Source organism: Monodon monoceros, unplaced genomic scaffold, assembly GCF_005190385.1.
Source record: "Monodon monoceros isolate NGI ecotype Baffin Bay Population unplaced genomic scaffold, NGI_Narwhal_1 Super_Scaffold_21, whole genome shotgun sequence".
In the NCBI taxonomy this organism is placed as follows: Eukaryota; Metazoa; Chordata; class Mammalia; order Artiodactyla; family Monodontidae; genus Monodon; species Monodon monoceros.
Genome location: NW_021703778.1, coordinates 124,451,818 through 124,468,649, shown reverse-complemented (window position 1 = coordinate 124,468,649; position 16,832 = coordinate 124,451,818). Strand labels below are relative to the sequence as shown.

The 16,832-nt window shown below is 35.6% G+C and overlaps 1 protein-coding gene across 1 annotated transcript in view; it reads left to right on the top strand.

Annotated features, from left to right (window-relative positions):
- SOS2 (SOS Ras/Rho guanine nucleotide exchange factor 2) overlaps window positions 1–16,832 on the top strand; it is a 99,706-nt gene that overhangs the window by 52,342 nt on the left and 30,532 nt on the right. The window contains exons 9-12 of the mRNA XM_029236234.1: window positions 12,947–13,074; window positions 13,575–14,230; window positions 14,327–14,408; window positions 15,810–15,932. Coding sequence (XP_029092067.1) covers window positions 12,947–13,074; window positions 13,575–14,230; window positions 14,327–14,408; window positions 15,810–15,932 — 989 coding nt within the window. The remainder of the gene's footprint in view (window positions 1–12,946; window positions 13,075–13,574; window positions 14,231–14,326; window positions 14,409–15,809; window positions 15,933–16,832) is intronic.

The following is a 16,832-nucleotide window of genomic DNA, read 5'->3' as shown; positions in this document are numbered from 1 at the left end:
CTTGTCTTTGCATTTCATATTTCTATTTGTTTTTCTTGTTGTGCATTAATTAAAACTTAGTATATTCCATATTTTTTCTGAGCTTAGTTTCACTGATGAGATCTATGTGTGTAGGCTTCGTACGACTAATACATTAGCAGCCCCAGATGTATATTTAGATTCCTAAAATTTTTTAGAGAATGTTCATGTCTAATTGTAAGTCCTATCATTAGTCTTAGAGTTGCCTTCTAATATTTGCCAACATTTAAAAATCCCGGCTTGACTATAATTGAAGTTTACTTTTTTCTCCTATCTGGATGATTGGTTTTTAAAATCTCTTCTGAGGTCTGAATCTAAAATCAGACATTGACTATGATGCCCTGACTCATCCTGAGGCCACAGCTACTTTTACTACCAATTAATTACTGGACTCCAAGCACTCTTAGCCATTGTGACTGGGACTAGTAGTTGGTCAGTTAATTAAAAATAAGGCAAAGAATCATAAAAAAGAAATATGCACATTTTATTTTAATAAATACATACACACAAAACCCCTACAAATGAACATTTATATGTATTTATATGCTAATCTGTTGACTTGGAGTAAAACTTTTTCTTTGAGTATGAATCTTGCTTAAGTACAAAAAGTATCTTCTATGATTTCTATTTTCCCTTTCTTTTAGATGGTACATAAACTTGAAGATGCTTGTAAAGCAATCTGAGTGCAGATATCTTTTAAGTATTTATAATTTTTCCAAATCTTTTATGATTATCTTCCCTATACCTTTTTTTTCTTTCTTTCTTTTCTTACTAGTCATGCATTTTATGCACATCATTGTATACATGTCAATCCCAATCACCCAATTCATCCCACCCTCACCTCACCCGCCACCACTTTCCCCCCTTGGTGTCCATACGTTTGTTCTCTACATCTGTGTCTCAATTTCTGCCCTGCAAACTGGTTTATCTGTACCATTTTTCTAGGTTCCACATATATGCGTTAATATACGATATTTGTTTTTCTCTTTCTGACTTACTTCACTCTGTATGACAGTCTCTGGATGCATCCACGTCACTACAAATGACCCAATTTCGTTCCTTTTCATGGCTGAGTAACATTCCATTGTATATATGTACCACATCTTCTTTATCCATTCGTCTGTTGTTGGGCATTTAGATTGCTTCCATGCCCTGGCTATTGTAAATAGTGCTGCAGTGAACATTGGGGTGCATGTGTCTTTTTGAATTATGGTTTTCTCTGGGTATATGCCCAGTAGTGGGATTGCTGGGTCATATGGTAATTCTATTCTTAGTTCTTAAAGGAACTGCCATACTGTTCTCCATAGTGACTGTATCAATTTACATTCCCAGCAGCAGTGCAAGAGGGTTCCCTTTTCTCCACACCCTCTCCAGCATTTGCTGTTTGTAGATTTTCTGATGATGCCCATTCTAACTGGTGTGAGGTGATACCTCATTGTAGTTTTGATTTGCATTTCTCTAATAATTAGTGATGTTGAGCAGCTTTTCATGTGCTTCTTGGCCATCTGTATGTCTTCTTTGGAGAAATATCTATTTAGGTCTTCTGCCCATTTTTGGATTGGGTTATTTGTTTTTTTAATATTGAGATGCATAAGCTGTTTATATATTTTGGAGATTAATCCTTTGTCCGTTGATTCATTTGCAAATATTTTCTCCCATTCTGATGGTTGTCTTTTCGTCTTGTTTATGGTTTCCTTTGCCGTGCAAAAGCTTTTAAGTTTCATTAGGTCCCGTTTGTTTATTTTTGTTTTTATTTCCATTACTCTAGGAGGTGGATCAAAAAAGATCTTGCTGTGATTTATGTCAAAGAGTGTTCTTCCTATGTTTCCCTCTAAGAGTTTTATAGTGCCCGGTCTTACATTTAGATCTCTGATCCATTTTGAGTTTATTTTTGTGTATGGTGTTAGGGAGTGTTCTAATTTCATTCTTTTACACATAGCTGTCCAGTTTTCCCAGCACCACTTATTGAAGAGACTGTCTTTTCTCCATTGTATATCCTTGCCTCCTTTGTCATAGATTAGTTGACCATAGGTGCATGTTTGTGTTTTTTACATTTTTTTCCCGTAATTGATTTCTAATCTCATAGCGTTGTGGTCAGAAAAGATGCTTGATATGATTTCAATTTTCTTAAATTTACTGAGGCTTGATTTGTGACCCAAGATGTGATCTATCCTGGAGAATGTTCTGTGTGCAGTTGAGAAGAAAGTGTAATCTGCTGTTTTTGGATGGAATGTCCTATAAATATCAATTAAATCTATCTGGTCTATTGTGTCATTTAAAGCTTGTGTTTCCTTTTTAATTTTCTGTTTGGATGATCTGTCCATTGGTGTAAGTGAGGTGTTAAAGTCCTCCACTATTATTGTGTTACTGTCGATTTCCTCTTTTAGAGCTGTTAGCAGTTGCCTTCTGTATTGAGGTGCTTCTGTGTTGGGTGCATATATATTTATAATTGTTACATCTTCTTCTTGGATTGATCCCTTGATCATTACGGTGTCCTTCCTTGTCTCTTGTAACATTCTTTATTTTAAAGTCTTTTTTTTTTTTTTTTTGTGGTACACGGGCCTCTCACTGTTGTGGCCTCTCCCGTTGCGGGGCACAGGCTCCGGACACGCAGACTCAGTGGCCATGGTTCACGGGCCCAGCCGCTTCGCGGCATGTGGGATCTTCCTGGACCAGGGCACGAACCCGTGTCCCCTGCATCGGCAGGTGGACTCTCAACCACTGTGCCACCAGGGAAGCCCTAAAGTCTATTTTATCTGATATGAGTATTGCTACTCTAGCTTTCTTTTGATTTCCATTTGCATGGAATATCTTTTTCCATCTCCTAACTTTCTGTCTATATGTGTCCCTAGGTCTGAAGTGGGTCTCTGGTAGGCAGCATATGTACGGGTCTTGTTTATGTATCCATTCAGCCAGTCTGTGTATTTTGGTTGGAGCATTTAATCCATTTACCTTTAAGGTAATCATCAATATGTCTGTTCGTATTACCATTTTCTAAATTGTTTTGGGTTTGTTATTGTAGGTCTTTTCCTTCTCTTCTGTTTCCTGCCTTGCGAAGTTCCTTTAGCTTTTGTTGTAAAGCTTGCTTGGTGCTTCTGAATTCCTCAGCTTTTGCTTGTCTGTAAAGCTTTTGATTTCTCCATCGAATCTGAATGAGATCCTTGCTGGGTAGAGTAATCTTGGTTGTAGGTTCTTCCCTTTCATTGATTTAAGTATATCATGCCACTGCCTTCTGGCTTGTAGAGTTTCTGCTGAGAAATCAGCTGTTAACCTTATGGGAGTTCCCCTGTGTGTTATTTGTCGTTTTTCCCTTGCTGCTTTCAATAACTTCTCTTTGTCTGTAATTTTTGCCAATTTGATTACTATGTGTCTCGGCGTGTTTCTCCTTGGGTTTATCCTGTGTGGGACTCTCTGTGCTTCCTGGACTTGGGTGGCTCTTTCCTTTCCCATGTTAGGGAAGTTTTCGACTATAATCTCTTCAAACATTTTCTCTGGTCCTTTCTCTCTCTCTCCTCCTTCTGGGACCCCTATAATGCGAATGTTGTTGTGTTTAATGTTGTCCCAGAGGTCTCTTAGGCTGTCTTCATTTCTTTTCATTCTTTTTTCTTTATTCTGTTCCGCAGCAGTGAATTCCACCATTCTGTCTTCCAGGTCACTTATCTGTTCTTCTGCCTCAGTTATTCTGCTATTGATTCCTTCTAGTGTATTTTTCATTTCAGCTATTGTACTGTTCATCTCTGTTTGTTTGTTCTTTAATTCTTCTAGGTCTTTGTTAAACATTTCTTGCATCATCTCGATCTTTGCCTCCATTCTTTTTCTGAGGTCCTGGATCATCTTCACTATCATTATTCTGAATTCTTTTTCTGGATTTCATTTAGTAGTTTTTCTGGGGTGTTATCTTGTTCCTTCATCTGGTACATAGCCCCCTGCCTTTTCATCTTGTCTGTCTTTCTGTGAGTGTGGTTTTAGTTCCACAGGCTGCAGGATTGTAGTTCTTGCTTCTGCTATCTGCCCTCTGGTGGATGAGGCTATCTAAGAGGCTTGTGCAAGTTTCCTGATGGGAGGGACTGGTGGATGGTAGAGCTGGCTGTTGCTCTGGTGGGATTAAAACTTTAGTCCCCTTCACTGCTGATGGGTGGGGCTGGGTTCCGTCCCTGTTGGTTGTTTGGCCTGAGGTGACCCAACACTCGAGCCTACCTGGGCTCTTTGGTGGGACTAATGCCAGACTCTGGGAAGGCTCATGCTAAGGAGCACTTCCCAGAACTTCTGCTGCCAGTGTTCTTGTCCCTTGGTGAGCCACAGTTGCCCGCCGCCTCTGCAGGAGACCCTCCAACACTAGCAGGTAGGTCTGGTTCAGTCTCCTGTGGGGTCACTGCTCCTTCCCCTGGGTCCCGATGTGTGTGCCCTTCAAGAGTGGAGTCTCTGTTTCCCCCAGTCCTGCCAAAGTCCTGCAGTCAAATCCCAGTAGCCTTCAAAGTCTGATTCTCTAGGAATTCCTCCTCCCGTTTCCAGGCCCCCAGGTTGAGAAGCCTGACGTGTGGCTCAGAACCTTCACTCCAGTGGGTGGACTTCTGTGGTATAAGTGTTCTCCAGTTTGTGAGTCACCCACCCAGCAGTTATGGGATTTGATTTTATTGTGTTTGCACCCCTTCTACCGTCTCAGTGCGGCTTCTCCTTTGTCTTTGGATGTGGGGTATCCTTTTTGGTGAGTTCCAGTGTCTTCCTGTCGATGATTGTTCAGCAGTTAGTTGTGATTCCAGTGCTCTCACAAGAGGGAGTGAGAGCATGTCCTTCTACTCTGCCATCTTGAACCAATCTCCCTGTAGCTTTTAAAAAGACTTGCTTTAAAATTATTTGATTTGAGTTTTCATATAAATATTTTATACTCATATTTCTTTAACTTATATAGTAATTAAATAACATAATAGCATAAGCACAAGTGCCATACATGTTTGGAAACATGTACTACTGATTCTTGGTAAGTATATGACTCAATTAGTGGGATCAGAAGGACCTTATTCTAGAGGTATTCTAGAGAGTGACCCACTTATTTATAGCATTATTGTCCTGTGGGAATCAGTCTATATGTTATACAGTTGGAATAATCCATAGTCAGAAATACATTCATGTGAATTGTACATTTACTGCATTTCTCACACTGTCACATTTTACTTCCAATCAGTTCAAAGTAGTATAAGTGAAGACACGTTCTTAACATTTTTCATTGCCTAGAGTAAAAAAAATTGAGATATATACATGGTTAAAGGCACTGAAAATATTGGCATTTCTTTCTCAATTTTTGAGGCTTGGGGTGAGGAGAGTGAGGGTGATAAGTGGAAAAAATACCTGCAAACATCCTCAGATGTTACCCACCTTAAAGGGCTGTGTTTAAACTTATACTCCATATTTTATTAGGAGGGCTACACTGGAAATTTCACTTATCTTTCCTTAATTACAGTTTTCTTACATGGGCAATATTAAGGTTGCTAATTAGTGATGTTTTATGAGTTATAATATCAATTTCCATGTATATACATATATTTATATATGTTAATTTATGTATGTATATTAAATTATTATATATGCATAAACAGTTATATTACACTTATAATGTTTAAACACAAAATTTTTAGAATAGAGTATGTCAGGCACTTTGGTTATATGTTAAAATATATCTCAATATGAATTAACTTACTGTTTTCCCAAATAGAAAAGCCTTTGAAAAATGTAAGTGAATAATTGAATAGTTCCCAGAACTTAAAATTGCAGTGGAGTGTCTTGAGTGCTATATTGGCAGCGTTGGTGAATAAAGGATGCAATGGTAATGGTATATGACAAAACAAAAAAGAGAAGAAACACATTTAGCATCACGATGACGCTGTATACATGCGTGTACACACACACAAGAAACAGAAAGTGTTTCGAAACACTACTTAGCATTTCATGCAATATATTCATGTACTATATTCTGTTCTATTCTGTTTCTTTCATTTTTAAAAAAAGGATTCGTTCATGTTATAATTCAATAGATTATGCATTTTGAAAAATACAAAATAAGGACTAATTCTAGACAGAAGCGAAGAGGATTATCACATGGTCAGATTAGAAACTGCTTTTTACTTTTATATCTGTTCTGACTGTTATACTGTTCCTTTTAATAACATTTTGTTTTTAATTGTGGTAAAGCATAACATGAAATTTACCGTCTTAACAATTTTAAGTGTACGGTTCAGTAGACTTAAGTATATTGCTATACAGCCAGTGTTGGACACTTGGGTTGCTTCTACTTTTTGGCTTATGTAAATAATACTGCTACAGATATCGGTGAACAAATATGTCCTCGAGACTCTGCTTTCAATTCTTTTGGATATATACCCAGAAGTGGAATTGCTGGAGCATAGGGTAATTCTATTTTTAATTTTTTTTTTTTTTTTTTGCGGTACGCGGGCCTCTCACTGTTGTGGCCTCTCCCGTTGCGGACGGAGCACAGGCTCCGGACGCGCAGGCCCAGTGGCCATGGCTCACGGGACCAGCCGCTCCGCGGCATGTGGGATCTTCCTGGACCGGAGCACGAACCCGTGTCCCCTGCATTGGCAGGCAGACTCTCAACCACTGTGCCACCAGGAAAGCCCCTGTTTTTAATTTTTTGAGGAAGCACTGTACAATATTTCGTAGCAGCTTTATACCGTTTTACATTCCCACCAACAGCACACACGCATTCCAATTTCTCCATATCCTTGCCAGCACTTGTTATTTTCAGTATTTTTGTTTTTTGATAGTAGCCATCCTAATGGATGTGAGGTGGTAGCTCATTGTGGTTTTGACTTGCATTTCCCTATTAGTGACGGTGAGCATTTTTTCATTTGCTTGTTGGCCATTTGTATATCTTCTTTGGAGTAATGTCTGTTCAAGTCCTTTGCCCATTTTTAATTTGGGTTGTTTGTATTTTTGTGGTTGTATTATAGGAGTTCTTTACATATTCTGAATATTAGTACCTTATCAGATCTGTCATTTGTAAATACTCTCTCATTCTGTTGATTGCCTTTTTGTGATACTGTTTGGGCTCAAGTACTCATCCAGAGGAAATTTCATTTCACGTTGAACTTACTTTGGGATGAGAACCTATAAAAGAAGCCTCGACCAGTGTGACTTAAGGCTATCATATTCTTTTGGGAATAGAAAACGCAGTCCTGGAGCAGTTTTAAGCCAGTTTTAATTTGAAATATCTGCCCCAGTCATATACCAAGGGAGATTTATTTGTGGACATAGTATTTAAATATTATTTGAGTTTTATTTCCCAGAATCAGAGTTTATGATAAGCAAGATAGAAAAACACAAAACAACTACATAATGAGAAATTAGAGGATATCATATATAGTTTTCCTGAAATTATTTTACAGTATGTTGTTGGATTATTATTATTTTTTAAAATCCTTATTTGTTTGTTTGCTTTATTTATTTTTGGCTGTGTTGGGTCTTCGTTGCTGTGCGCAGGCTTTCTCTAGATGCAGCGAGCAGGGGCTACTCTTCGTTGCAGTGCGTGGCCTTCTCATTGCGGTCGCTTCTCTTGTTGCGGGGCACCAGCTCTAAGCACGCAGGCTTCAGTAGTTGTGGCTCACAGGCTTAGTTGCTCCCCAGCATGTGGAATCTTCCTGGACCAGGGCGCGAACCCAGTGGATTCTTAACCACTGCACCACCAGGGAAGTCCTAGATTATTATTATTTATAGCAATACTTTAAAGTTCATTTTATAGGTAATAGGTTTCTTTTTTTGGCCTTTTCCAATTTAAGCCCCTCTGGGGTTAATCATAAACTACTTTCATTTTCTTTATTTTTCTCAGATAAATTTTAGATTTTTTCCTTAATATGTATTTCAATCCTTATGTAAGAGGAAGAAGAAATAACAAATTCATTTCCTGATTTATAAGTATCTTTATAATACACTTCTTATATTCTAAGAAAAAATCTGTGTTTATCCTTCTGTTACTAAGAACATACTGACTCTCACTTAGGAACTGATTTATTCAAAGCTAAGTAACATTCTTTTACTCTCTAACTCTGGTCATTCTCTGGAAATTTAGTAATGGAAAGAATAAAAATTCGCCTCTCGAGAACTTAATCCATCTTAATTTAGTTTAAAGCTTAACAGGAAGACCTATTATTAATGACTTCAGTGAGGTTCATTGGGAAAGGTAAGCCAATATTTCAGTGAGACAATTGAAATTGCTTCTTTAGTAATACTTTTTTTTAACCTTTTACTTTGAAAAACATAGAAAAAAAGTTACAAAAATGGTATAGTAAACTCCCTTCATCTAAATTTGCTAATGGTTAACATTATGTAACATTACTCTGTCAGTTTCTTTGCATTCCTGTGTGTGTGTAAATGTATTTATAACATCAAGAACTTGAGATAATGTCTATTTGGAAGAAATGTTTGGACTCTTGAAAAAAATGATGAGGAATATTTTACTGCATAATATTTACTCTTTCAGTACTGAAACATCACTCAAGGACATCTAAAGGAAGATAATACACATTTTAAAAGATCACATAAAGAAAAGTGATAGGTTTTAATGAGCTGAATTTCCCACCAAATTACTAAAATTCTATTTTTATGAAAATCTAGAGAGAAGTTTATTACTATCAAAAGAGAATTGATCACATATATTTCACATCTAAACTGAATTCCCAGCATAATGAATTCGAGACAAATTCATAATTTATTATAATTTCCCTTGCTTTAGGCACACATGTCTATAACAGATACAGCATTTTATAGAAATTCAAGAGAAGCATGGTAAGTATTTCAGTGACGTCTCATAAGAGTTAACAAAAAACTTACGTGAAGTGCAGGGTACACATATACACAACTAAGGAGAATAATGATCATCAGTTAAGCAAGGAATATATTCTTCAGTCAAATTCATAAGGTACTACACATTAATGAAAGATCACTTCCACTTTACTTAGTTTAAGCATATATTGTAAGGGCATTTATTCTCTTTGACCTCTTTTCCAAGGCACACTTCATTTTATTTCTTAAAGTGTGTAATTACCCAGTTTGTTTTTAAGGTAGAGGGGATCTCCTTTAACTCGCGTTCACCAAATTTTGTCATAGTTCAGTATTTTGCATAATTGTGTTTTGTGTCATTGGAGAGAGGCGGTGTAGTAGTATGGCAAAAAGCCTGGACCCTGGAGTCAAAGTTCCTGGGTTTGAATATAGACTCTGCCACTTATCTTGGGTGTCTCAGTTTCTTCATCTGTGACATGTGTATAATAATAGTACCTATCTTACAGAGTTGTAACAGACATTATATAAGCTAATGCATAAAAGAGCATGCACAGAATAAGAACTTAATAAATGTTCATTGTCGTTATTTGTCTGAACACTTAACAAAATAATAAGTACTTATACAGCAGTCACTCTTTCTGATTACCCTATTGGGTACTTACCATGTGTGGGTACTGTACTAAAAATGAATAAAATATATCCCCAAGCTTTAAGGAGTTCATGGTTTAGTAAAGAAGATGAACATCAGACAAATAATGGCAATATAATAAGTGCGTAATAGAAGTAGTTCTGTGGGATTACTGAGTCAGGAGTAACTAACCTCTGTCTAGGAAAGTTAGAAAAAAATGTATGAGTGTTGGGTATGCAGAGGTTTATCCTACTATTCTGGTGTGTTGGTGTTATTTAATTGGGGGAGCCATAAAAGGCAAATGCTGAGGAACTACTACAGATTAAAAGAGACAGTAGAAACATGATAGCCAAGTACACACTGACTGGATCCTGTATTGGGGGGGAATTGCACTAAAGGACAGGATTGGGACATTAACTAAATTGGATATGCACTGTAAATTAGATTACAGAACATTACTAAAGTTAAGTTTCCTGAAGTTGATCACTATACTGTAAAAGAATTTTTGTTCTAAGACACATTGCTGAAATATCAAAGGAGTAAAGGGGAATAACACTATTTGAGAGTAGTTTGTGATATATTTGAATTTTCCTGATATTTCGAAAACAATCTCAGAACCATTTAGCAATGGTTCACCTTCCTCAGCAAGGAACTGAGAGGACTGTATCACAAACTACTCTCAGATAGTTCAGGGGGAAAATGCACATACACTCACACACAGAATGATGAAGCCTATGTGGCAAAGTGTTAAAAACTGGTGACTCAGGGCTTCTCTGGTGGTACAGTGGTTAAGAATCCACCTGCCAATGCAGGGGACATCGGTTTGAGCCCTGGTCCGGGAAGATCCCACATGCTGTGGAGCAACTAAGCCCGTGCGCCACAACTACTGAGCCTGCGCTCTAGAGCCCGCGAGCCACAACTACTGAGCCCACGTGCTGCAACTACTGAAGCCCGTGCGCCACAACTACTGAGCCTGCGCTCTAGAGCCCGCGAGCCACAACTACTGAGCCCACGTGCTGCAACTACTGAAGCCCGCGCGCCTAGAGCCTGTGCTCCTCAACAAGAGAAGCCACCACAATGAAAAGCCCGCACACTGCAAGGAAGAGTAGCCCCCGCTGGCCGCAACTAGAGAAAGCCCGTGTGCAGCAGAGAAGACCCAACGCAGCCAAAAATAAATAAATTTATTTAAAAAAACAAAAACTGGTGACTCGAGTATACAGCAGTTGTATTACTTTTATAGCTTTTCTACAAATTTGATATTATTTCAAAAGAGAAAACTTAAGGGGGGAGAAAAAAGGAAAGAGCTTCATAGGGAGGAGGCATTTGAACTGTATCATAGAGGCTGAATTCACCAGGTAGATAAGGAGGAGCAGAGGCAGATAGGTAGAAAGCCATAGCAGTGTGAAAGAGCATGACTTAACTTGCAAGGCAGTTCAGTGTGATAACTTCCGTGTCACTGTAAGAATACATTCTCTCAGACAGCTATAGTGAATTAGCTTGGATATTCATTAATCTGATGTTTGTTGAATCTCACTGCCCAAAATTCAAGAAACATTTAGCAAATTATTGGACTACATTTATGCCAAAGAAAGCCATTGTTTTGTATACTTGTATCACCAAGAAATCATCCTGAAGTTTTTTTTCTCTTTGACAGCCTGTAATTCTTCATGGATATTTAGAAATGACAAGGCCATTTATGTGGAAGAGTTTGAGCAGCCTTAAGACCAAGTAGACAGTAGAAATTTAGTATCCTCATACCTGTAAATTGAAAGCAGTTCTCATTTTGGTAGAATCTCATTAGTGATAATTTGGAAATTTGGATCAACAAAAGCAATAAGAATAAAACTATAATTAAGCATTTTATATCATCAGTGTCCGTATTTACTAGGGAGGTATTTTAGAGTGGAGCTGAAAGAATCTTTTTGTAAGAAATCTTTTAAACAGCAAAATAAGTGATTTGATAGTAATTTTCACCTTTAGAAGTCAGAATGATTGAGTGAAGATCATTTTTCAAACTTCCTGTGGTTTTTTGTCTCTTTCTCCTTTTAAATTTTCTGTTTCTTAAATCTAGAGGATGAAAGTTTTACTTCCAATGGTAGTCACTTAAATTATTTATATTGCAAATCTTTGATAGCAAGACTTTTATATGTATCTTAAAAAATATCAGATGGCTCTGTGCTCTATATAGAGAGTAATTTTGTTTTTTAGAGAATAATTTCTAGACATGTAAATGAAAGTTAATGGACCTAGTACTTAAACAGTATCCATTCAGTTCCTTGCTGAGGAAAGGGAACCATTGCTGAATGGTTTTCAGATTGTTCTTGGAATATAAGGAAAATTTGTCATAAAATTTCTAGTGAGGTAGTTTAAGATCATGAAATACACTTAAATTTTTTAAAGTTTTCTGAAGCAATTGTAATTTTTCCATATTCTCACATGATTTTTCCATATTCTCATGTAGTCTCATATAAATTTGTATCTACATAATCTCTGTATAATGCTCCACTTTGAATTCTCCTGTCAAACAAATTAAAACACTGGCGCAGGCTTCCCTGGTGGCGCAGTGGTCGAGAGTCTGCCTGCCGATGCAGGGGACACGGGTTCGTGCCCCGGTCTGGGAAGATCCCACATGCCGCGGAGTGGCTGGGCCCGTGAGCCATGGCCGCTGGGCCTGCGCGTCCGGAGCCTGTGCTCCGCAACGGGAGAGGCCACAACAGTGAGAGGCCCGCGTACCGCAAAAAAAAAAAAAAAAAAAGAAAAGAAAAAAACACTGGCGCATCATCCAATCTGAATTATAAGATGAATTTTCTTCCATTTTGAGACTGAGCTATGGGAGAAGTTTTTGGTTAAATGAAATAAAGCCAGAGTTGTTAGGATGAATAACGCAATTTGTAATTATAAATCTTATTTCTAAGATTAGTAAGATAGGATATTAACTTTCATGGTTTCTTGATGTTTACTAGAATAGTTGAATTTTACGATGTAAAAAATATCAGTTGAATCTTTGTGTGATGCTGTTTGTAGGAAAGTTTATGGTAGATTGAATTGCTAAAGTTAGCATACTTGATTATGTTGTATAACAAAGATATGCAAGCTTTTAGAAATCTTTAAAACTTAAGAATTTAGTCATTAGAGAATGTGAAGTAATACGTGTTTATCTTTTCTCTGTTCATAGTTACTCATAAATAAAATAATTTGTAAGTTTCATGCTTTGCATGTTTTAAACTATTTTGATATATCTGGAAAATGTCCAAATAGTTATCACAGTTGTTTTTTTTTTTCCCCTGATTGTAATGGTAGTAATATCTGTGTTGTATTTACATATGTAGAAAGAGGGCTGGTTTGAAGGATCAGGAGGTATACATAATTATATAAAATTATAGTTGTTTTTATTAAGTGTATTTAAAATTCTTTTGAGAGTTCATAATATTTGTTGCTGCTTCCTCTAATTATGAGAAAGGGAAAGAATTGACCAATGCAGGTTTAATTTTTCTTTTTGGTTTTTCTTAGCAATTGAAAGCATGTAGTGAAGAGCATGAAGACAGAGAATGTTTGAACCAAGCTATTACTGCTCTTATGAATCTCCAAGGTAGCATGGACCGAATTTACAAGCAGTATTCACCTAGACGCCGACCTGGGTAATTCCAAACTGTTGAAAATATGAATGCTTGTGGAATACTTCTCTTACGCCTGATGTCTGGTTTTCTAAAGAAGTGTTACTTACAGTGATAGTTGCATTCTTGAAAGTTATAGTTTTGTTTTACATTTTTCTTTTGTCCTTTAGTCTTTTAAAATTGGCATTGTTAAGATATATTTAATAAAATTTTTAAAAGATACATTAAATAATTTTTGTATCATTTATATAAGAAATTTAGTGTTATTTTCATTTTAATTCTTATGGAATTAAGAATGGTATATAGAGCCTCTACTATTTCTCTTTCACAATAATGAAATTGAGGCATGTATTATTTAGTGGCAAAGTTAGAAGCGAGTAAACGCTGTGTGCAAAATCTAGTGTTTAGTTATTTAATATTTTTGTCACTTGATTTGAGGTAGTTCATACCTAAGGCAATTAAGGTTGCTTAACCATTGAATAAGCTAAGTTTATCTGGGTTTTTTTTTGTTGTTGTTTTTTTAGGGATCCTGTTTGCCCTTTTTATAATCGTCAATTAAGAAGCAAGCACCTGGCTATTAAAAAAATGAATGAAATTCAGAAAAACATAGATGGATGGGAAGGCAAAGATATTGGACAGTGTTGTAATGAATTTATTATGGAAGGCCCATTGACAAGAATTGGTGCTAAACACGAACGGCATATTTTTCTCTTTGATGGCTTAATGATTAGCTGCAAACCCAATCATAGCCAGTCACGCCTTCCAGGATACAGTAGTGCAGAATACAGATTAAAAGAAAAATTTGTCATGAGGAAAATACAAATATGTGATAAAGAAGATACTTGTGAGTGCAAGCATGCTTTTGAATTAGTATCCAAAGATGAAAACAGCATAATATTTGCTGCTAAGTCTGCTGAAGAGAAAAATAATTGGATGGCAGCACTTATTTCTCTTCATTATCGTAGTACTCTAGATCGAATGCTAGATTCAGTATTACTGAAGGAAGAAAATGAACAACCACTTAGATTACCGAGTCCTGAAGTGTATCGTTTTGTGGTAAAAGACTCTGAGGAAAACATTGTTTTTGAAGACAACTTGCAAAGTAGAAGTGGAATCCCCATTATTAAAGGAGGAACTGTGGTGAAATTAATTGAAAGGTTAACATATCACATGTATGCAGGTATGTAAGGAAGGAACCCCTCCAAAATATGGTACTTTGAATTAATTAATCTGAATAAATTGAATATGCAACCTGTTTTATGCTCTACCTTTTCAGATCCCAATTTTGTTCGCACTTTTCTTACTACGTATCGTTCATTTTGTAAACCACAGGAATTGCTAAGCTTACTGATTGAACGGTAAGAAAAATATTTCACTTATATTTAAATTTTTTTTTAAAGTTAACTGTTTTGTACCTTGCAAAGTGCTAGGTATCTAGTATGTCCTCCGGTAGTTTTTGAACATAATTTATTTGACATTAAATTTGCAGTATTACTATTCTCTTCAAGCAGCATACTTACTGAAATCCCTGTTTATAACAGATCTTTTCAGATCTTAGCAATATTTATAGTGGTAATCAGAAAGACCCATTTTTTACAGGATAAAAAACCTATGAATTTTAATGAAATTTTTTCTATTCAATAAAACAATACTTCCTTGAAAGAGACTTTTTACTTCTGAAACAAACTTTTTACTGTGGAAAATTTTAAAACATAAACGAGTAAGTAGAATATAATAAGCCCTATTTATCAATCATCCAACTTCAATAATTATCAACTCATGTTTCATCTGTTTCCATACTGACTTGAACACCCTAATTCCAGGATTATTTTGAAGTAAATCCTTGGCAACATATTTCATCTGTAAATATTCCCATTTTGTATTTCTAAAAGATAAGTGTCCTTATTAAAACCATAATACAGTATCATTATTAGACCTAAAAAAATTAAAATTTCCTTTATTATGATTAATTTTTTAAAATTAAGTTTTGGATTGACTTTTTTTTACTGAGTATGTTAGTGGTACTTTAAATGCTTTATAGGTTGAATGATAGTATCTGGACTTCAAAATAATTTTTGTTTTACATTTTCAAACTTAACTACCAGAATTTTATCTGGACCTCTATCATTATGTTGTTCCATGAAACTAAGTATAGCAGACTGAGTTAGTATAATGTGCTATGAAGATTTACTTAGCTGCCTTTCCATGTCCAAAATAAGGAAAGCACGTGTTAGACAAATTTTCGCTATATTTCCTATGGTTGGGGAAGGTTTTTTTTTTTTTAACTTTGATTTTTTTACCTTATCCACTTAGTTATGTTTTTTAAATAATATTTAAAATTCAGTGTGGGACTTCTCTTTGGATTTATATTCACTTATTTTAGGAAATTTACTTTCATTTTAATAAATATTAAGGACAGATTATTAGATAAGGTATCTCTGTTATGTTCTTTAAAGAGGTCATACTCTTTATAGATTCTTTTCTTGGATCTTTTCCACTGACCTTTCGTATGTTGGTCAATGCTAGTTATTAAACTTTTTTTTGATAAAAGTAAGAATATAAGTACTTAGTACTATAGACAAAGGGCAGTTTTTTGTAGTATGTAATACTTCAAGAGAAGTTTATCAGTAATTGCACTTTTCACATAAATGGTAGTAAAGAAGGTTGGTTAGTTAAAATATTTTTTCTGCTGTATTTGAAATCTTTCTCATTTCTGTATGAACAACAAAAAATTTCTCTCATTTTGCTTTTCTTCTTAGATTTGAAATTCCAGAGCCAGAACCTACTGAAGCAGATAAATTGGCAGTAGAGAAAGGCGAGCAGCCAATCAGTGCAGACCTTAAAAGGTTTCGCAAGGAATACGTCCAACCAGTACAACTTAGGTTTGGCCTGAATATTATATTTTTTATGTGCCATTCGATTTTCAATACATAGTTAGCACAAAAGTTTTTACCTCTTAATTCAGATGTAGGTATTATTAATTTCATAGCAGTTTAAATTAAACTTCCAAAGTTCTTTTTATGTGCAGCTACTCTTAATTCCCTGAAGAAATTTAATTATTAAAATATACTGTGTTATATGCATCAGATATCTCTAGCATGTGATATGTTACGCTTGCAGATCAGGGTACCTAATAAATAAAAATTATAAAATTTCATGAATTTTGCCTACTGTCAATCCCCCCTCCCCCTTTTTGTCTTCGTTGTCTCATTGTGATCATTTAGTAATTCTGGGCTTTTTTACCATTTATAATATTTATGAAAGTTCTAGTTCTTTCCTCACTCTTTTCCCACAAGATACATAGACATTTGTTACTTATCTAAAAAGTGTCATTTCAATAATTTATTTTTTTTCATGCTTTTTCTTTTTAAAAAAAGTTTTACTGAAATATAGTTGATTTACAATCTTGTGTTAGTTTCAGGTGTACAGCAAAGTGATTCAGTTTTATATATATATATTTTTTTTCTTTTTTAGATTCTTTTCTATTATAGGTTATTACAAGATAGTGAGTATAGTTCCCTGTACTATACAGTAGGTCCTTATTGGTTATCGGTTTAATAATTTCTAAAAATGTATCTGATAATAACATCTGCTGGTTGTTAGGTTACTCTGTGTGCCTAAGTGCTTTATCTTTTTTATCTCATCCTCACAACACAATTACTATTTCCACTTTGTTTAAGAGAAAATTGAAACTTAACAGGATAAAGTAGTTTGAGATAGGTCATATGAAGGGAGTGACAGGAGAGGATCCATATCTGACTTCGTAAACCAGTGCTTGTTTG